Consider the following 22,984-nt stretch of genomic DNA (forward strand, 5'->3'; position numbering starts at 1 on the left):
ATTTGGGGGTTGTCATGGCTATCAACCAGTTGTCGGCATCTTCACCGCCAGTGGTCACCATTTTGCAGCAGTTAGTGTTGGAATGTCTGGCTTTGAATTTGTGGGTTGTGGCTAAGCACGTTCCTGGTGTCTCTAACGGCATTGCGGATGCTTTATCTCGTTCACAGTGGGAGCGTTTTCGGGAGTTGGCACCAGAGGTGGACAGGGAGGGGACCGGGTTCCCGAGTCGGCTCTGGGCTCTGCTGGACGGGTAGTCGACCAGCTCATCAGGGAATCCTTGGCCCCGAATACGTGGTCGGCATACAATCAGGAATGGCGGAGCTGGTCAGAATGGCGTGAGGTAGTAGGTCTGAAGGAGGATGATGACGAGTTGGCTGTCTTGCTATATATAGGCCATTGTAAGGAGATTGGTTGGTCAGTGGCAAAAATCACGCGCTGCATGGCGGGATTGGCTTTTGGGTTTCGTGCAGGCGGCAGGCCTGACGTCACTAAGAATTTCCTGATTGCGCAGGCTTTGAAAGGTTGGAGGAGAGGCCATGTCGTACAGGATCAGAGAAGGCCGGTGTCTTTCCAGTTGTTACAGAATATGGGCATGAAGTTAGGGGAGGTCTGTAGTTCCAATTTCGAGGAAAGGTTGTTTGGGGTAGCTTTTTCGCTTGCCTTCTTCGGGGCACTGCGGATTGGGGAGCTCGTGAGTCCAAGCGTGTCCAGGCCAGGAGGTTTGTTAGGAGAGGATGTGGATTTACACTCGGATAGGGTGGAGCTAGTGGTGAGGAGGTCTAAGACGGATCAGTTAGGGAGGGGGAAGAAGGTAGTTCTCTTCTCTGTACCAGGGTCGGTTATGTGCCCGGTGGCACGGCTGAGGATATTTAAGGAGGTCAGAGTGGGCAGGGAAAGGGATCCTTTGCTGATGCATGCGAATGGACCCTTTTTATCACGGTTTCAGTTCACAAGTGTGTTTAGAGCAGTCCTGCGGACGTTGGGCCTCAAGGGGGAGGAATACGCGGGTCACTCTTTCCGCATTGGGGCCGCAACTGAGGCTGCTAGAATGGGATTTGGGGATGAGTTGATTAAGCGTATTGGGCGGTGGGAATCGTCTCGCTTTCGGTCTTATGTTCGTTTAGGGGATTGTTGAGGTTGACCGTGTTTTTCTGTTTTAGGGCAGCCTCCGTGCCTGATTTGGATTTTAGGACATTCCTATGTCTTTTGGGGAGCTTTACGGGCGGATGTCAGACCGAACGGCCGCCAGCTGGGTTTGGATAGAGAGGAGGCAGTGGTTCGCTGGCTGGGAAAACGCGGTATGGTATGGAGTGGAGTGCTGCAGGAATTTCACCGTTTTGTTCGGCTCGATAGGGTTCCCGACATATTAGTTCTGCATGTAGGCGGGAATGACCTTGGGAGCAGACCATTTAGGGAGTTGATACGGGATATCAAGTTTGATCTCCTACGTTTATGGGCAATGTTTCCGGAATTGATCACGGTTTGGTCGGATATCGTGCCACGCCATTATTGGAGGGATGCGAGGTCGGCTGACAAGCTCAATAAGGCACGGATTAAAGTCAACAGGGCGATTGGGCGTTTTATGGCCAGGAACGGGGCTGTTGTGGTGAGGCACAGGGAACTTGAGTCTGGTGCCGGGGCATTTTGGAGAGGTGACGGTGTGCACCTGAATGCTGTGGGGATAGATGTTTGGTCTTTGGGACTACAAGAGGGAATAGAAACAGCGTTCCGGATGTGGGGGGGGCGCACGGGGTTAAGGGTTTAACCTCGTGCTTTGTGGCGGAGGGGGGTCCTCGAGGTTGGTGGCATTGAGGCTTAATTATGCGGCGGGGAGGGCCCCATGAGGGGGCTGGACTCCCCTGGGTGAGGTTAATTAATGAGCACTGGGTGTGTACAATTGGTGCCCTCGAGCCAATCGCTATCGGCTGGGGGTAAGAGCTCCTGGAAGTGCTTAGAGGTGTGGATATATATTTATTGAGGGCCTCGGGGACCACCTTCCGTGGGAATGTTTTTGGATTATTGTTTAAAATTGTATTGTTCAATAAAGATGGCTGCTGTGGCCAATTTTATCCAACAAGAGAGTTATGTCATTTGTGGGGGGATAGTTGGGCACAGCGATTAGACAATACCCTGTCATGTAGGAGCCGGACTGGAGGCAAAGCCTGGGGGTAGGCTCCCCTGACAGGGTTTGTAGGGAGCTGACTAGCAGTTAGTCATAGGAGGAGTGCTTAAGGAGAGGGTCATAGGGGGAGGGGCTTAACGGGGTGTTGGATGGGTTTATAAGCAGGGTTCAGACAGGAAATAGGGGTCACTGGGAGATTTTCTCAACAGCTCCCACCCACCCTTCCCTATTTTTTATAGTTTAGGTAGAATATTTGCTAGGATGTCTTTTTGTCACAGTGGCCTGTGCGGAGGGGGGTCCTCGAGGTTGGTGGCATTGAGGCTTAATTATGCGGCGGGAGGGCCCCATGAGGGGGCTGGACTCCCCTGGGTGAGGTTAATTAATGAGCACTGGGTGTGTACAATTGGTGCCCTCGAGCCAATCGCTATCGGCTGGGGGTAAGAGCTCCTGGAAGTGCTTAGAGGTGTGGATATATATTTATTGAGGGCCTCGGGGACCACCTTCCGTGGGAATGTTTTTGGATTATTGTTTAAAATTGTATTGTTCAATAAAGATGGCTGCTGTGGCCAATTTTATCCAACAAGAGAGTTATGTCATTTGTGGGGGGATAGTTGGGCACAGCGATTAGACAATACCCTGTCATGGCATCAAGGTGTGTGGCATACAGTATGTATAATGGGATCAGGGTGTGCGGCATATGTATAATGGGATCAGGGTGTGCGGCATATGTATAATGGCATCAGGGTGTGCGGCATATGTATAATGGCATCAGGGTGTGCGGCATGGGTATAATGGTGCATCACGGTGTGTGGCCTATGCATAATGGAGCATCACGGTGTGTGGCATATGTATAATGGCATCACGGTGTGCGGCATATGTAAATTGGCATCACGGTGTGTGGCATATGTATAATGGGCATCACGGTGTGTGGCATATGTATAATGGGCATCACGGTATGTGGCATATGTATAATGGGCATCACGGTGTGTGGCATATGTATAATGGCATCACGGTGTGCGGCATATGTATAATGGCATCACGGTGTGTGGCATATGTATAATGGGCATCACGGTGTGTGGCATATGTATAATGGGCATCACGGTGTGCGGCATATGTATAATGGGCATCAGGGTGTGCGGCACATGTATAATGGCATCAGGGTGTGCGGCATGGGTATAATGGCATCAGCGTGTGCGGCATATGTATAATGGGCATCACGTGTGCGGCATATGTATAATGGGCATCACGGTGTGTGGCATATGTATAATGGGCATCACGGTGTGCGACATATGTATAATGGGCATCACGGTGTGCGACATATGTATAATGGCATCAGGGTGTGCGACATATGTATAATGGGCATCACGGTGTGCGACATGTCGCACACCGTGATGCCATTATACATATGTCGCACACCGTGATGCCCATTATACATATGCCACACACCGTGATGCCATTATACATATGCCGCACACCGTGATGCCATTATACATATGCCACACACCGTGATGCCCATTATACATATGCCACATACCGTGATGCCCATTATACATATGCCACACACCGTGATGCCCATTATACATATGCCACACACCGTGATGCCATTATACATATGCCGCACACCGTGATGCCATTATACATACTGTATGCCACACACCTTGATGCCATTATACATATGCCGCACACCGTGATGCCCATTATACATATGCCGCACACGCTGATGCCATTATACCCATGCCGCACACCCTGATGCCATTATACATGTGCCGCACACCCTGATGCCATTATACATATGTCGCACACCGTGATGCCCATTATACATATGTCGCACACCGTGATGCCCATTATACATATGCCGCACACCGTGATGCCCATTATACATATGCCGCACACGCTGATGCCATTATACCCATGCCGCACACCCTGATGCCATTATACATGTGCCGCACACCCTGATGCCCATTATACATATGCCGCACACTGTTATGCCATTATACATATGCCGCACACCCTGATGCCATTATACATATATGTATAATGGCATAACGGTGGGTGGCATATGTATAATGGGCATCATGTGTGTGGCATATGTATAATGGGATCAGGGTGTGCGGCATATGTATAATGGCATAACGGTGTGCGGCATATGTATAATGGGCATCATGTGTGTGGCATATGTATAATGGCATCAAGGTGTGTGGCATACAGTATGTATAATGGCATCAGGGTGTGTGGCATATGTATAATGGGCATCACGGTGTGTGACATATGTATAATGGCATCAAGGTGTGTGGCATACAGTATGTATAATGGCATCACGGTGTGTGGCATATGTATAATGAACATCACGGTGTGTGGCATATGTATAATGGGCATCACGGTGTGTGACATATGTATAATGGGCATCACGGTGTGCGGCATATGTATAAATCGGTCAATCATTTCCAGAGATATTGCGTGTAAACCAATTTTTTTATTTTTGAAATGTAATTTCATGGCTGTTCGTGTTCTTTGAGGGCAGATTACTCTGGAATAAAACGATCCAGTTTCACTGGACCAAAATCATTCAAAGCCCACTCAAAAGTTCTTCAATATAATACTTGTCTCATGTAAATGGGTCAGTTGGTTCCGAAGATATAGCCGGTTAAATGAGATAACTGGTTAAAGGGGGGAGGGGTGGTTTTCTCTACCCCTCACACCAGAAAATGCAGGGACTAGGCTGGTGTAAAAGGGGCCAACCTGGGAATGCATTTTCTGGTGTGAAATGGGTATTATTTCAAATAGCCGGGACCTGCAGTGCTCTGAATACAGCCAGGCTCTGCCACTGTCAGTGGCTATCACTTCTGCCTGGCGGCGGCTGTCCCCCATTTACCACGAGCATGTATTCCCCCTTGGCAATGAGCATGTAATCCCACATGGCAATGAGCATGTAATCCCACATGGCAACAAGCATGGAACCTCTGGCAATGAGCATAGAACCCTTGGCAATGAGCATGTAGAGAAGCAGCACTTATGTAGCATAATTTTTAATAGGCATTATGGTGTTTGGCATAACACATAATGGCGTGTAACTTAACGTGTAATGGACATTATGGTGTAAATGTTTAATGCGAGCCTTTGGTGGACAATGTCCCTGTTTATGAAGTGTATTGTGAATGTTGGCTTAATCCGTGTGGCATTATGTGAATTCTGGCTCAATCCATGTGGCATTATGTGAATTTTGTCTCAATCCGTGTGGCATTATGTGAATTTTGGCTCAATCCATGTGGCATTATGGGAATTTTGGCTCAATCCGTGTGGCATTATGTGAATTTTTTCCCAATCCGTGTGGCATTATGTGAATTTTGGCTCAATCCGTGTGGCATTATGTGAATTTTGGCTCAATCCGTACGGCATTTTATGCATTTGGCTCAATCCGTGTGGCATTATGTGAATTTTGACACAATCCATTTGGCATTATGTGAATTTTGGCTCAATTCTGTGTGTGTTATTATGCAAATTTTGGCTCAATCCATGTGGCATTATGTGAATTTTGACACAATCCATGTGGCATAATTTGAATTTTGGCTCATTCCATTTGGCATCATCTGTAAGGGGCAAGTATAATGGGGTCTAGTATTTTGTTGCATAATGTGTAGAAGTTGTATATGGTGTTGACACGCACCCTGTTGAGTGGCCACACACCCTTTTCCGGAGCGCGCACAACTACATCCTTCACTTTTGTCGCCATGGTGGGCCTGCGTACTTTAAATGCCAGGGCCTATTTTTAATTCCATTCCCACCCTCTCCTGCCGCTCTCTTAGCATGTACACTGGCACCACTAACACCGCCCCTCCCCCACCCAAACCCTTTTTTTTCATGGTGCCCCCCCTGTCATTTTATCCTGGATCCGCCCCTGTGTATAATGGGCATCACGGTGTGTGGCATATGTATAATGGGCATCACGGTGTGTGGAATATGTATAATGGGCATCACGGTGTGCGGTATATGTATAATGGGCATCACGGTGTGTGGCATATGTATAATGGGCATCAGGGTGTGCGGCATACAGTATGTATAATGGGCATCACGGTGTGTGGCATATGTATAATGGCATCACGGTGTGTGGAATATGTATAATGGGCATCACGGTGTGCGGTATATGTATAATGGGCATCACGGTGTGTGGCATATGTATAATGGAGCATCACGGTGTGTGGTATATGTATAATGGGCATCACGGTGTGTGGCATATGTATAATGGGAATCACGGTGTGGGGTATATGTATAATGGAGCATCACAGTGTGCGACATATGTATAATGGGCATCACGGTGTGTGGCATATGTATAATGGAGCATCACGGTGTGTGGTATATGTATAATGGGCATCACGGTGTGTGGCATATGTATAATGGGAATCACGGTGTGGGGTATATGTATAATGGAGCATCACAGTGTGTGGCATATGTATAATGGGCATCACGGTGTGTGGCATATGTATAATGGCATCACGGTGTGCGGCATATGTATAATGAGCATCACGGTGTGTGACATATGTATAATGGAGCATCACTGTGTGTGGCATATGTATAATGGGCATCACGGTGTGTGGCATATGTATAATGGCATCACGGTGTGCGGCATATGTATAATGAGCATCACGGTGTGTGACATATGTATAATGGGCATCACGGTGTGCGGCATATGTATAATGGCATCACGGTGTGTGGAATATGTATAATGGGCATCACGGTGTGTGGCATATGTATAATGGGCATCACGGTGTGCGGCATATGTATAATGGGCATCAGGGTGTGCGGCATATGTATAATGGCATCACGGTGTGTGGCATATGTATAATGGACATCACGGTGTGTGGCATATGTATAATGGGCATCACGGTGTGCGGCATATGTATAATGGAGCATCACGGTGGTTGGCATATGTATAATGGAGCATCACGGTGTGTGGCATATGTATAATGGACATCACGGTGTGTGGCATATGTATAATGGGCATCAGAGTGTGTGACATATGCCACACACCGTGATGCCCATTATACATATGTCACACACTCTGATGCCCATTATACATATGCCACACACCGTGATGTCCATTATACATATGCCACACACCGTGATGCTCCATTATACATATGCCAACCACCGTGATGCTCCATTATACATATGCCGCACACCGTGATGCCCATTATACATATGCCACACACCGTGATGTCCATTATACATATGCCACACACCGTGATGCCATTATACATATGCCGCACACCCTGATGCCCATTATACATATGCCGCACACCGTGATGCCCATTATACATATGCCACACACCGTGATGCCCATTATACATATTCCACACACCGTGATGCCATTATACATATGCCGCACACCGTGATGCCCATTATACATATGTCACACACCGTGATGCTCATTATACATATGCCGCACACCGTGATGCCATTATACATATGCCACACACCGTGATGCCCATTATACATATGCCACACACAGTGATGCTCCATTATACATATGCCACACACCGTGATGCCCATTATACATATGTCGCACACTGTGATGCTCCATTATACATATACCCCACACCGTGATTCCCATTATACATATGCCACACACCGTGATGCCCATTATACATATACCACACACCGTGATGCCCATTATACATATGTATAATGGGCATCACGGTGTGCGGCATATGTATAATGGAGCATCACGGTGTGCGGCATATGTATAATGGAGCATCACGGTGTGTGGCATATGTATAATGGCATCAGGGTGTGCGGCATATGTATAATGGCATCAGGGTGTGCGGCATGGGTATAATGGCATCAGCGTGTGCGGCATATGTATAATGGGCATCACGGTGTGCGGCACATGTATAATGGCATCAGGGTGTGCGGCATGGGTATAATGGCATCAGCGTGTGCGGCATATGTATAATGGGCATCACGGTGTGCGGCATATGTATAATGGGCATCACGGTGTGTAGCATATGTATAATGGGCATCACGGTGTGTGACATATGTATAATGGCATCAGGGTGTGCGGCATATGTATAATGGCATAACGGTGGGTGGCATATGTATAATGGCATCACGCTGTGTGGCATATGTGTAATGGAGCATCAGGGTGTGTGGCATATGTATAATGGCATCAGTGTGAGGTATATGTATAATGGGCCTTGGTGAAATAGGCCACGCCCCATACTGATAGGCCACACACCCCAAAAAAATTGGCGCGCAACACCATCCCCCCCCCCCCCTAGGGCTGCTTCGAGATATTTCCCGGGCTGATTTTAATTCCCAATCCGCCCCTGCTAAAATGAGTTTCTATTGGTTTTACAAGTATATTTGCCTGGAAGGATAGGCTATTATCGGTACTTATGTAGTATCTGGGCATCGGATTTTGTGATTGTATGCCTTACCTTAAGGCATACAATCAGATGCGATGCGATTCGATGCGATTTTGCATAGGATTCAATGTTAAGAAGGTCCTGTTCATTTCCCCACTATCCAAGTGGGCATACAGTTGATTTTATATAGCGTGGCGAGCGGACGCATATTTCTTAAAAAGTATTCTGTGTCCCCTCGCGGGGCTCGCTACGCTCGCCACGCTTCGGGCTCGGTGGCTCGCCACAGGTTTATATCCAACTCCATGCCCACTTGGATAGTGGGGAAAGGAAAAGGACCCCTTTTCCCATTGAATTCTATGTTAAAATGGACTCAGACCATTTTAACATTGAATCCTATGGAAAAATCTTGACCATCGCATCGCATATGATTTGGTCGCATGCGATGAGATGCGATGCGATCCGATTTCTAAATCGGACGCCCAGATACTACATAAGTACCCTATTATCTAACAGTGATAGTCATCACAGATTCTGCAGCTACAGTCAGACAGGACCAAGCTAAGTATTTCATTCAGCGCAGGGTTACAAACAATGAGCTAATAGTGTAACTATCTCATTAAAGACTAGAGACTTGTTATACAGGATTATACATTGTATCAAAAACGCTTCAACATTAACGAGAGAGTTACTGAAAGCCCCAGAGAACAGGATCAAATTCAAAACTTTCCTGTTAATAGGTCTTTTGGCAACATCTATGTACATTATCTGAAACCCATGGAATATGGCTATTTAGGAAAATGGTAAAGTGTGTGGTTTAAACTTACAGAGATGACTACTGAATATTCGTTGGGGTTTAATACTGTAATTGATGTGTTATATGTATATAATTGATGTGTTATATGTATGTAATTGACGTGTTATATGTATGTAATTGACGTGTTATAACACGTCAATTATATACATATAACACGTCAATTCTATATATATAACACGTCAATTACATATATATAACACATCAATTATATACATATAACACGTCAATTATATACATATATGTATATAATTGATGTGTTATATATATATGTAATTGACGTGTTATATGTATATAATTGACGTGTTATATGTATATAATTGACGTGTTATATGTATATAATTGGCGTGTTATATGTATGTAATTGATGTGTTATATGTATATAATTGACGTGTTATATGTATATAATTGACGTGTTATATGTATAGAATTGATGTGTTATATGTATGTAATTGACGTGTTATATGTATAGAATTGATGTGTTATATGTATGTAATTGCCGTGTTATATGTATAGAATTGATGTGTTATATACATATAACACGTCAATTATATACATATAACACATCAATTACATACATATATGTATAGAATTGATGTGTTATATGTATGTAATTGATGTGTTATATGTATATAATTGACGTGTTATATGTATAGAATTGATGTGTTATAACACGACAATTATATACATATAACACATCAATTACATACATATAACACGTCAATTACATACATATAATTGAATATTGTCATATTCAAATGTGTTTAACTGTGTTTTAAGAAAGTCATTACATTTGCCAGACGTCATTCATTGTGACATAATATTTAAAGTTGAAATTTGTTACAGTCTTTGCAAAACTATTATCTTTATTTATAAATAAATACAAATTGTAAAAGCAATCGTCTATACTTACCGATAAGGAAACAGTCATCGTCGTGGACGAGACAAGAAGACGTAACCTGCAAAAGGTAGTCAAGCATTAGAATAAAGTTCCTAGTATATCACACTGTATACACAGAGAACGTTGTCCGTTTCAGCCTGTCCCCTGCTTTCTCCTGTGCAGTGTTTCATGGATGGAGAGATGGAGATCCTGAGGAAAGAAATCCTCCTCCCTGTGTACTTTGCTATGGAGGATAAAGCTCTTCTGGAGATGTATGAGGAAAGCAGATCAGCGTCTCTGTCTATGACATCAGCATCCGCCCTGGATGGTGAGACCAGTGCTAACTACTGTATACTGTGCTGTTATACCATATACCTCAGGTGCCTCCTGTCCCTCATTCCCGGTGGGACTCACTCAGGTACAGCCATGCATGCAACAGGTCTACACCGCAACAAAGATCCAACCAGACCTGACTTGGTGCTAACAGAGCATTGCAGCAGCATGTAGTGAATAGGCCCCATAATGAAAACACATATACCAGCAGAGTGTGGCGCGAAGGGCTGACAGTGCGCAGTCACAGGCACGCGGTTGTACTCTGGGAGAAGGGCTGACAGTGCGCACAGTCACAGGCGCGCGGCTGTACTCTGGGAGAAGGGCTGACAGTGCGCACAGTCACAGGCACGCGGCTGGACTCTGGGAGAAGGGCTGACAGTGCGCACAGTCACAGGCGCGCGGCTGTACTCTGGGAGAAGGGCTGACAGTGCGCACAGTCACAGGCGCGCGGCTGTACTCTGGGAGAAGGGCTGACAGTGCGCACAGTCACAGGAGCGCGGCTGTACTCTGGGAGAAGGGCTTCCCCTGGTGTACAGCCGTGTGTCTGTGTCTGTGCTCTAATGCCGGTATCAGCCCTTCCCCTGGTGTACAGCCGTGTGTCTGTGCTTTAATGCCGGTATCAGCCCTTTCCCCAGTGTACAGCCGTGTCTGTGCTCGAATGCCGGTATCAGCCCTTCCCCGGTGTACAGCTGTGCGTCTGTGACTGTGTGCTAATGATGGTATCAGCCCTTCCCCCGCTGTATAGCCATGTGGCTGTGTCTGTGCGCTAATGCCGGTATCAGCCCCTCCCCCGGTGTACAGCCGTGTGTGTGTGACTGTGTGCTAATGCCAGTATCAGCCCTTTCCCCAGTGTACAGCCGTGTCTGTGCTCTAATGCCGGTATCAGCCCTTCCCCCGGTGTACAGCCGTGTGTGTGTGACTGGGGAAAGGGCTGATACTGGCATTAGCACACAGTCACATGGCTGTACACCGGGGGAAGGGCTGATACCAGCATTAGAGCACAGACACGGCTGTACACTGGGGAAAGGGCTGATACTGGCATTAGCACACAGTCACACACACACGGCTGTACACCGGGGGAGGGGCTGATACCGGCATTAGCACACAGTGTACAGCCGTGTCTGTGCTCTAATGCTGGTATCAGCCCTTCCCCCGGTGTACAGCCATGTGACTGTGCGCTAATGCCAGTATCAGCCCTTTCCCCGGTGTACAGCCGTGTGTGTGTGACTGTGCGCTAATGCCGGTATCAGCCCTTCCCCCGTTGTACAGCCATGTGACTGTGCGCTAATTCCGGTATCAGCCCTTCCCCCGGTGTACAGCCGTGTGTCTGTGACTGTGTACTAATGCCGGTATCAGACCTTCCCCCAGTGTACAGCCGTGTGTGTGTGACTGTGTGCTAATGCCGCTATCAGCCCTTCCCCCGGTGTACAGCCGTGTGTCTGTGACTGTGTACTAATGCCGGTATCAGCCCTTCCCCCGGTGTACAGCCATGTGACTGTGTACTAATGCCGGTATCAGCCCTTCCCCCGGCGTACAGCCATGTGTCTGTGACTGTGTACTAATGCCGGTATCAGTCCTTCCCCCAGTGTACAGCCGTGTGTGTGTGACTGTGTACTAATGCCGCTATCAGCCCTTCCCCCGGCGTACAGCCGTGTGTCTGTGACTGTGTACTAATGCCGGTATCAGCCCTTCCCCCAGTGTACAGCCGTGTGTGTGTGACTGTGTGCTAATGCCGCTATCAGCCCTTCCCCCGGCGTACAGCCGTGTGTCTGTGACTGTGTACTAATGCCGGTATCAGCCCTTCCCCCGGTGTACAGCCGTGTGTGTGTGACTGTGTACTAATGCCGGTATCAGCCCTTCCCCCAGTGTACAGCCGTGTGTGTGTGACTGTGCGCTAATGCCGGTATCAGCCCTTCCCCAGTGTACAGCCATGTGACTGTGTACTAATGCCGGTATCAGCCCTTCCCCCGGCGTACAGCCGTGTGTCTGTGACTGTGTACTAATGCCAGTATCAGCCCTTCCCCCGGTGTACAGCCATGTGACTGTGTACTAATGCCGGTATCAGCCCTTCCCCCGGTGTACAGCCATGTGACTGTGTACTAATGCCGGTATCAGCCCTTCCCCCGGTGTACAGCCATGTGACTGTGTACTAATGCCGGTATCAGCCCTTCCCCCGGTGTACAGCCGTGTGACTGTGTACTAATGCCGGTATCAGCCCTTCCCCCGGCGTACAGCCGTGTGTCTGTGACTGTGTACTAATGCCACTATCAGCCCTTCCCCCGGTGTACAGCCGTGTGTCTGTGTACTAATGCCGGTATCAGCCCTTCCCCCGGTGTACAGCCATGTGACTGTGTGCTAATGCCGGTATCAGCCCTTCCCCCGGCGTACAGCCGTGTGTCTGTGACTGTGTACTAATGCCGGTATCAGCCCTTCCCCCAGTGTACAGCCGTGTGTGTGTGACTGTGTGCTAATGCTTGTATCAGCCCTTCCCCCGGTGTACAGCCGTGTGTGTGTGACTGTGTACTAATGCCGGTATCAGCCCTTCCCCCAGTGTACAGCCGTGTGTGTGTGACTGTGCGCTAATGCCGGTATCAGCCCTTCCCCAGTGTACAGCCATGTGACTGTGTACTAATGCCGGTATCAGCCCTTCCCCCGGCGTACAGCCGTGTGTCTGTGACTGTGTACTAATGCCAGTATCAGCCCTTCCCCCGGTGTACAGCCATGTGACTGTGTACTAATGCCGGTATCAGCCCTTCCCCCGGTGTACAGCCGTGTGTCTGTGACTGTGTACTAATGCCGGTATCAGCCCTTCCCCCGGTGTACAGCCATGTGACTGTGTACTAATGCCGGTATCAGCCCTTCCCCCGGCGTACAGCCGTGTGTCTGTGACTGTGCGCTAATGCCGGTATCAGCCCTTCCCCCCGGTGTACAGCCGTGTGTCTGTGACTGTGTACTAATGCCAGTATCAGCCCTTCCCCGGTGTACAGCCATGTGACTGTGTACTAATGCCGGTATCAGCCCTTCCCCCAGTGTACTAATGCCGGTATCAGCCCTTCCCCCAGTGTACAGCCGTGTGTGTGTGACTGTGTGCTAATGCTGGTATCAGCCCTTCCCCCGGTGTACAGCCGTGTGTGTGTGACTGTGTGCTAATGCCGGTATCAGCCCTTCCCCCGGTGTTAGGGTTACCACCTAGTCACTTTAATTCCGGACACATATTAATTACACAGGTTCTGTGGCTGGCTGACTTCAAGACTCCACTTCACCTGATTTTAAACTACCACAGAACCTGTGTAATTAACATGTGTCCGGAATTAAAGGGCCTAGGTGGTAACCCTACCCGGTGTACAGCCGTGTGTGTGTGACTGTGTGCTAATGCCGGTATCAGCCCTTCCCCCGGTGTACAGCCAATGCCGGTATCAGCCCTTCCCCCGGTGTACAGCCATGTGACTGTGTACTAATGCCGGTATCAGCCCTTCCCCCGGTGTACAGCCATGTGACTGTGTACTAATGCCGGTATCAGCCCTTCCCCTGGTGTACAGCCGTGTGTGTGTGACTGTGTGCTAATGCCGGTATCAGCCCTTCCCCCGGTGTACAGCCATGTGACTGTGTACTAATGCCGGTATCAGCCCTTCCCCCGGTGTACAGCCGTGTGTCTGTGACTGTGTACTAATGCCGGTATCAGCCCTTCCCCCGGTATACAGCCGTGTGTCTGTGACTGTGTACTAATGCCGGTATCAGCCCTTCCCCCGGTGTACAGCCGTGTGTGTGTGACTGTGTGCTAATGCCGGTATCAGCCCTTCCCCCGGTGTACAGCCATGTGACTGTGTACTAATGCCGGTATCAGCCCTTCCCCCGGTGTACAGCCGTGTGTGTGTGACTGTGTGCTAATGCCGGTATCAGCCCTTCCCCCGGTGTACAGCCATGTGACTGTGTACTAATGCCGGTATCAGCCCTTCCCCCGGTGTACAGCCATGTGACTGTGTACTAATGCCGGTATCAGCCCTTCCCCCGGTGTACAGCCGTGTGTCTGTGACTGTGTACTAATGCCGGTATCAGCCCTTCCCCCGGTGTACAGCCGTGTCTGTGACTCATTGCTAATGGCGGTGTGATCTCTGTCCACGTCTAGTCATATTTGGCATGGTGATGGGAAGCGGCTTCCAGATGACAACCAGTGAGGTGCAGAGTAAACCCATCCGTAAACCGGTTATTGCCACGCTGGAGGTAAGAAGTGTCCATGTTTGTCTTTGTCTGGTGTCTGGGAATTGTTCTGTGCGGTCATGGGAAATAAACTAAGACAACAGGGAAAGAGGGGTTACACAAGGAGGTGCAGATGTGATCAGGGAAGGTGCAGACGCGACCGGGCGAGGTGCAGACGCGACGGGGCGAGGTGCAGACGCGACCGGGCGAGGTGCAGATGTGATCAGGGAAGGTGCAGACGTGACCGGGCGAGGTGCAGCCATGATGGCAGATACTTCCAACTGTAATGTTCATTTTTTTCCAAACATATTTTATTATAGGATTACAAATACAGTACAAGATGTGATCCGAATACTGTTCTCTGCAATACACAATTATACAAGTAGCTATAAAGGAATAATTTTTTTTTAAAATGTGCATGTAGTCAATGCTTTAAGAAATCTACAAAACATTTGGCAATATCAGAATAAATGTATTACTGTATATATATCTTCGGGAAACACACAGGTCATATAATGTAATCAGAGGGGTGGGAGCCTCGAGGTTGTACCAGAAGGTCAGTGATACTGCAGTTCTCAATGAGCCTTTAATAGACGGGCTAGAATTACAATAGCCCTGCGCCCCCCCCCATGGCTAGAGGATCAGTGTACAGATACAGGTAAATCTGGGGGAGGGGGGGGGGGGTGGGGGGGCATTACAATAGCCCCGCAGCCCCCCCATGGCTAGAGGATCAGTGTACAGATACAGGTAAATCTGGTGGAGGGGGGCATTACAATAGCCCCGCAGCCCCCCTATTGTTAGAGGATCAGTGAATAGGTAAAGCTGGGGGGGGGGGGGGGGGCATTACAATAGCCCTGCGGCCCCCCCATGGCTAGAGGATCAGTGTACAGATACAGGTAAAGCTGCAGGGTGGGGGGGGCATTACAATAGCCCCGCAGCCCCCCCATGGCTAGAGGATCAGTGTACAGATACAGGTAAAGCTGCGGGGTGGGGGGGGGGAGGGGGAATTACAATAGCCCCGCAACCCCCCCATGGCTAGAGGATCAGTGTACAGATACAGGTAAAGCTGGGGGGGGGGGGGGGGGGGGGCATTACAATAGCCCCGCAGCCCCCCTATTGTTAGAGGATCAGTGTACAGATAAATGTAAACCTGTGGGGCGTCGGGGGGGGGGGGGGGGGGGGCATTACAATAGCCCCGCAACCCCCCCATGGCTAGAGGATCGGTGTACAGGTAAAGCTGGGGGGGGGGGGGGCATTACAATAGCCCCGCAGCCCCCCTATTGTTAGAGGATCAGTGTACAGATAAATGTAAACCTGTGGGGCGTCGGGGGGGGGGGGGGGGGGGGCATTACAATAGCCCCGCAACCCCCCCATGGCTAGAGGATCGGTGTACAGGTAAAGCTGGGGGGGGGGCATTACAATAGCCCCGCAGCCCCCTATTGCTAGAGGATCAGCGTACAGATACAGGTAAAGCTGCGGGGCGGGGGGGCATTACAATAGCCCCGCAACCCCCCCATGGCTAGAGGATCGGTGTACAGGTAAAGCTGGGGGGGGGCATTACAATAGCCCCGCAGCCCCCTATTGCTAGAGGATCAGCGTACAGATACAGGTAAAGCTGCGGGGCGGGGGGGAATTACAATACCCCCGCAGCCCCCCTGTTGCTAGAGGATCAGCATACAGATACAGGTAGAAGTACTGAGTTCCGTAGCTCACAGGCTCTCCTTTTATTTTACTCACACTATACAGAGGGGGATGATGGAAGTATAACTTCTTGTGTATTATCACTAATCACCCCACAACAATTAGCACGTGTGACAACTACATCTGAGCCAAGTGTGGTTTCCTTATTAATTCAATGTTCATTTTTTTATTTCAGTATCCTTGGTCGGTACACTGTGCCTGATTCAGATATGGGCACAACAGCCCCAATGTGTGTCCTGGTGACATTGTATCTCAGCCGGCTCTGAGGACACTATGATAATATACTGTACAATGTCACCAGTACACACATGGTGCCATCCCTCCTCATTAGTGACATTGTACCTCAGCCGGCTCTGAGGACACTATGATAATATACTGTACAATGTCACCAGTACACACATGGTGCCATCCCTCCTCATTAGTGACATTGTACCTCAGCCGGCTCTGAGGACACTATGATAATATACTGTACAATGTCACTAATGAGGAGGGATGGCACCATGTGTGTACTGGTGACATTGTACAGTATATTATCATAGTGTCCTCAGAGCCGGCTGAGGTACAATGTCACTAATGAGGAGGGATGGCTCTGTCTTCGCCCATATAGGTGTAGTGGGTACTGTACCCGTACATACATTCTCATCTGTCCAGTGCTGGGGCAGATAGAGGGGGCAGTCCTGTGAGAGCTCAGCAGCATCTTCTCTTACACAGGGGCATCTGCCAGGACGAGGGGAGGTTGGCCAGCTCCCCACAGTTGTTGTTGTCGCTCATTATGACTCTTTTGGGGCAGCTCCGGTAAGTTATCAATTATTTTCTACTATATAAACTATAGGTGCCATAGGCACCCTAACAAACCAGGTTTTCAGGATGTCCATGACTGAGCAAAGAAGCTTCAATCAAAGAGTTACTAAATTAGCAAAATGTGATCAGCTATGAACATCCAAGGATAGTACGGCTGCATAGACAATGCGCCCGCAGCTGCGATGCAGGTAACACACGCAGAATGCTAGGCTGCCATGGCTTCCAGATGGATTGAGACACTCACTGGCGGCTGTCAGCTGAGACAATCCTGAAAGAGGCTGTATCTAACCCCTTCTCCTGTATCCCCTGCAGTGGCTGTATCTAACCCCCTCTCCTGTATCCCCTGCAGTGGCTTTATCTAACCTCCTCTCCTGTATCCCCTGCAGTGGCTGTATCTAACCCCTTCTCCTGTATCCCCTGCAGTGGCTGTATCTAACCTCCTCTCCTGTATCCCCTGCAGTGGCTGTATCTAACCCCTTCTCCTGTATCCCCTGCAGTGGCTGTATCTAACCTCCTCTCCTGTATCCCCTGCAGTGTCTGTATCTAAACCCCTCTCCTGTATCCCCTGCAGTGGCTGTACCTAACACCCTCTCCTGTATCCCCTGCAGTGGCTGTATCTAACCTCCTCTCCTGTATCCCCTGCAATGGATGTATCTAACCCCTTCTCCTGTATCCCCTGCAGTGGCTGTATCTAACCCCCTCTCCTGTATCCCCTGCAGTGGCTTTATCTAACCTCCTCTCCTGTATCCCCTGCAGTGGCTGTATCTAACCCCTTCTCCTGTATCCCCTGCAGTGGCTGTATCTAACCTCCTCTCCTGTATCCCCTGCAGTGGCTGTATCTAAACCCCTCTCCTGTATCCCCTGCAGTGTCTGTATCTAAACCCCTCTCCTGTATCCCCTGCAGTGGCTGTATCTAAACCCCTCTCCTGTATCCCCTGCAGTGGCTGTATCTAACACCCTCTCCTGTATCCCCTGCAGTGGCTGTATCTAACCCCCTCTCCTGTATCCCCTGCAGTGGCTGTATCTAACCCCCTCTCCTGTATCCCCTGCAGTGGCTGTATCTTACCCCCTCTCCTGTATCCCCTGCAGTGGCTGTATCTAACCCCCTCTCCTGTATCCCCTGCAGTGGCTGTATGTAACCCCCTCTCCTGTATCCCCTGCAGTGGCTGTATCTTACCCCCTCTCCTGTATCCCCTGCAGTGGCTTTATCTAACCTCCTCTCCTGTATCCCCTGCAGTGGCTGTATCTAACCCCTTCTCCTGTATCCCCTGCAGTGGCTGTATCTAACCTCCTCTCCTGTATCCCCTGCAGTGGCTGTATCTAAACCCCTCTCCTGTATCCCCTGCAGTGTCTGTATCTAAACCCCTCTCCTGTATCCCCTGCAGTGGCTGTATCTAAACCCCTCTCCTGTATCCCCTGCAGTGGCTGTATCTAACACCCTCTCCTGTATCCCCTGCAGTGGCTGTATCTAACCCCCTCTCCTGTATCCCCTGCAGTGGCTGTATCTAACCCCCTCTCCTGTATCCCCTGCAGTGGCTGTATCTTACCCCCTCTCCTGTATCCCCTGCAGTGGCTGTATCTAACCCCCTCTCCTGTATCCCCTGCAGTGGCTGTATCTAACACCCTCTCCTGTATCCCCTGCAGTGGCTGTATGTAACCCCCTCTCCTGTATCCCCTGCAGTGGCTGTATCTTACCCCCTCTCCTGTATCCCCTGCAGTGGCTGTATCTAACACCCTCTCCTGTATCCCCTGCAGTGGCTGTATCTTACCCCCTCTCCTGTATCCCCTGCAGTGGCTGTATCTAACACCCTCTCCTGTATCCCCTGCAGTGGCTGTATGTAACCCCCTCTCCTGTATCCCCTGCAGTGGCTGTATCTTACCCCCTCTCCTGTATCCCCTGCAGTGGCTGTATCTAACCCCCTCTCCTGTATCCCCTACAGTGGCTGTATCTAACCCCCTCTCCTGTATCCCCTGCAGTGGCTGTATCTAACCCCCTTTCCTGTATCCCCTGCAGTGGCTGTATCTAACCCCCTCTCCTGTATACCCTGCAGTGGCTGTATCTAACCCCCTCTCCTGTATCCCCTGCAGTGGCTGTATCTAACCCCCTCTCCTGTATCCCCTGCAGTGGCTGTATCTAACCACCTCTCCTGTATCCCCTGCAGTGGCTGTATCTAACCCCCTCTCCTGTATCCCCTGCAGTGGCTGTATCTAACCCCCTCTCCTGTATCCCCTGCAGTGGCTTTATCTAACCTCCTCTCCTGTATCCCCTGCAGTGGCTGTATCTAACCCCTTCTCCTGTATCCCCTGCAGTGGCTGTATCTAACCTCCTCTCCTGTATCCCCTGCAGTGGCTGTATCTAAACCCCTCTCCTGTATCCCCTGCAGTGTCTGTATCTAAACCCCTCTCCTGTATCCCCTGCAGTGGCTGTATCTAAACCCCTCTCCTGTATCCCCTGCAGTGGCTGTATCTAACACCCTCTCCTGTATCCCCTGCAGTGGCTGTATCTAACCCCCTCTCCTGTATCCCCTGCAGTGGCTGTATCTAACCCCCTCTCCTGTATCCCCTGCAGTGGCTGTATCTTACCCCCTCTCCTGTATCCCCTGCAGTGGCTGTATCTAACCCCCTCTCCTGTATCCCCTGCAGTGGCTGTATCTAACCCCCTCTCCTGTATCCCCTGCAGTGGCTGTATCTAACACCCTCTCCTGTATCCCCTGCAGTGGCTGTATGTAACCCCCTCTCCTGTATCCCCTGCAGTGGCTGTATCTTACCCCCTCTCCTGTATCCCCTGCAGTGGCTGTATCTAACCCCCTCTCCTGTATCCCCTGCAGTGGCTGTATCTAACCCCCTCTCCTGTATCCCCTGCAGTGGCTGTATCTAACCCCCTTTCCTGTATCCCCTGCAGTGGCTGTATCTAACCCCCTCTCCTGTATCCCCTGCAGTGGCTGTATCTAACCACCTCTCCTGTATCCCCTGCAGTGGCTGTATCTAACCCCCTCTCCTGTATCCCCTGCAGTGGCTGTATCTAACCCACTCTCCTGTACCCCCTGCAGTGGCTGTATCTAAACCCCTCTCCTGTATCCCCTGCAGTGGCTGTATCTAACCCACTCTCCTGTATCCCCTACATGGCTGTATCTAACCCCCTCTCCTGTATCCCCTGCAGTGGCTGTATCTAACCCCCTCTCCTGTATCCCCTGCAGTGGCTGTATCTAACCCCCTCTCCTGTGTCCCCTGCAGTGGCTGTATCTAACCCACTCTCCTGTATCCCCTGCAGTGGCTGTTGTGAGGATACGAGGTTCCTTTATCACAGCACACACAAGTAGACAAACACAGGAACACGAGGCAAATGTAGCATATAAACGTTATCGGGTAGCAGTCCAAAATGGCAGTCCTTGTAGCAGCAGTTCCAAATCACAAAACTATCACTTATTCCACACAGCAGTGATAGCCGAAACCTGTGTAAATCCACACAGCACCGGACGCTCCACACCAGAGCTTACTAGGATGCCCCCCCCGGGCAAACGATGTGTTCCACAAGATCCAGTGGAGGGTATGACCCCTGAGCTAGGATTGCGACTAACATGAGGAGCCGGCCTGTGTACAAGTCATTTTAACACCTTCTAAATTCCCACGCGTGCCCATACCATCAGTGGGCTTGCACTGGATCTCGATTGGTGGATTCAAGAGTCAGGTCTACCCCCCCCCCCCTCCCCCCCCCCTCACGCTGCAGCTGTCCCTCTGCTGGGTCTGGCTCCAAAGAGTCTACTAGAGTCCAGAGAGGCACAAAGGAGTGTAAATACAATTAAGGTAATTTGGTTATGTCCTGATTACCCCCTGTGGACATAACCTTCCTGTAAATAGCAGGGGAATTGGATCACCCCCTGTGGACCTTTCCTGTCTGATCATATTGGGCAATATACAGTCTAATACTATGGTACACACAGATATGGGGAATAGAAACATCTGCAGAGAACAAGAGAGCTAAAATGTACATTAATTACTGTGGAGTTCTACAGCCTAATACTATATGATCTGGAAATACAGACACATATATGGGGAACAGACATATCTATAGAGTACGAGAGGGTACAGACTGACTAAAGTTACATTCATCACTACAAATAATAAAATATCATAATTACAGTCTTACTGTCAGTCTGCTAACCTCACAGCTGTATCTAACCCACTCTCCTGTATCCCCTGCAGTGGCTGTATCTAACCCCCTCTCCTGTATCCCCTGCAGTGGCTGTATCTAACCCCCTCTCCTGTATCACCTGCAGTGGCTGTATCTAACCCCCTCTCCTGTATCCCCTGCAGTGGCTGTATCTAACCCCCTCTCCTGTATCACCTACAGTGGCTGTATCTAACCCCCTCTCCTGTATCCCCTGCAGTGGCTGTATCTAACCCCCTCTCCTGTATCACCTGCAGTGGCTGTATCTAACCCCCTCTCCTGTATCCCCTGCAGTGGCTGTATCTAACCCCCTCTCCTGTATCACCTACAGTGGCTGTATCTAACCCCCTCTCCTGTATCCCCTGCAGTGGCTGTATCTAACCCACTCTCCTGTATCACCTGCAGTGGCTGTATCTAACCCCCTCTCCTGTATCACCTGCAGTGGCTGTATCTAACCCCCTCTCCTATATCCCCTGCAGTGGCTGTATCTAACACCCTCTCCTGTATCACCTGCAGTGGCTGTATCTAACCCCCTCTCCTGTATCCCCTGCAGTGGCTGTATCTAACCCACTCTCCTGTATCACCTGCAGTGGCTGTATCTAACCCCCTCTCCTGTGTCCCCCCTGCAGTGGCTGTATCTAACCCCCTCTCCTGTATCACCTGCAGTGGCTGTATCTAACCCACTCTCCTGTATCACCTGCAGTGGCTGTATCTAACCCACTCTCCTGTATCCCCTGCAGTGGCTGTATCTAACCCACTCTCCTGTATCACCTGCAGTGGCTGTATCTAACCCCCTCTCCTGTGTCCCCTGCAGTGGCTGGCTTATGGGGCCGATTCTAATGGTAGCGGGGTCTCTGTGCTTCTGGAAATGGTTCGTCTCTTTCACATGCTGTATAATAACCCGCAGAGTCAGGCCAGGTGAGTGAAATCATATAGAACAGAATCTATATAACTGTAATGAGAAGCAATGTCCCTTCGCAGGGACTGTCTGTATTACATGTGTCCTGAGAGTGAGGGGATGCTGGGACTGTCTGTATTACATGTGTCCTGAGAGTGAGGGGACACTGGGACTGTCTGTATTATACGTGCCCTGAGAGTGAGAGGAAGCCGGTACTGTCTGTATTACATGTGTCCTGAGAGTGAGGGGACGCCGGGACTGTCTGTATTATACGTGCCCTGAGAGTGAGGGGACGCCGGGACTGTCTGTATTACACGTGTCCTGAGAGTGAAGGGATGCTGGGACTGTCTGTATGACACGTGCCCTGAGAGTGAGGGGACGCCGGGACTGTCTGTATTACATGTGTCCTGAGAGTGAAGGGATGCTGGGACTGTCTGTATTACATGTGTCCTGAGAGTGAGGGGACACTGGGACTGTCTGTATTATACGTGCCCTGAGAGTGAGGGGAAGCCGGTACTGTCTGTATTACATGTGTCCTGAGAGTGAGGGGACACTGGGACTGTCTGTATTACACGTGTCCTGAGAGTGAGGGGACACCGGGACTGTCTGTATTACACGTGTCCTGAGAGTGAGGGGATGCCGGGACTGTCTGTATTACACGTGTCCTGAGAGTGAGGGGACACTGGGACTGTCTGTATTACATGTGTCCTG

At 49.9% G+C, this 22,984-nt stretch overlaps 1 protein-coding gene across 1 annotated transcript in view; it reads left to right on the forward strand.

The window, feature by feature from the left end:
* Positions 1–22,984, forward strand: part of LOC146024552 (BOS complex subunit NCLN-like) — a 96,678-nt gene that overhangs the window by 32,203 nt on the left and 41,491 nt on the right. The window contains exons 3-6 of the mRNA XM_083155457.1: positions 10,359–10,503; positions 14,635–14,729; positions 17,118–17,201; positions 22,190–22,293. Of these exons, the coding sequence (XP_083011583.1) occupies positions 10,359–10,503; positions 14,635–14,729; positions 17,118–17,201; positions 22,190–22,293 (428 nt within the window). The remainder of the gene's footprint in view (positions 1–10,358; positions 10,504–14,634; positions 14,730–17,117; positions 17,202–22,189; positions 22,294–22,984) is intronic.

Source organism: Crinia signifera, chromosome 1 (genome assembly GCF_055691185.1).
Source record: "Crinia signifera chromosome 1, ASM5569118v1, whole genome shotgun sequence".
Classification (NCBI taxonomy): Eukaryota; Metazoa; Chordata; class Amphibia; order Anura; family Myobatrachidae; genus Crinia; species Crinia signifera.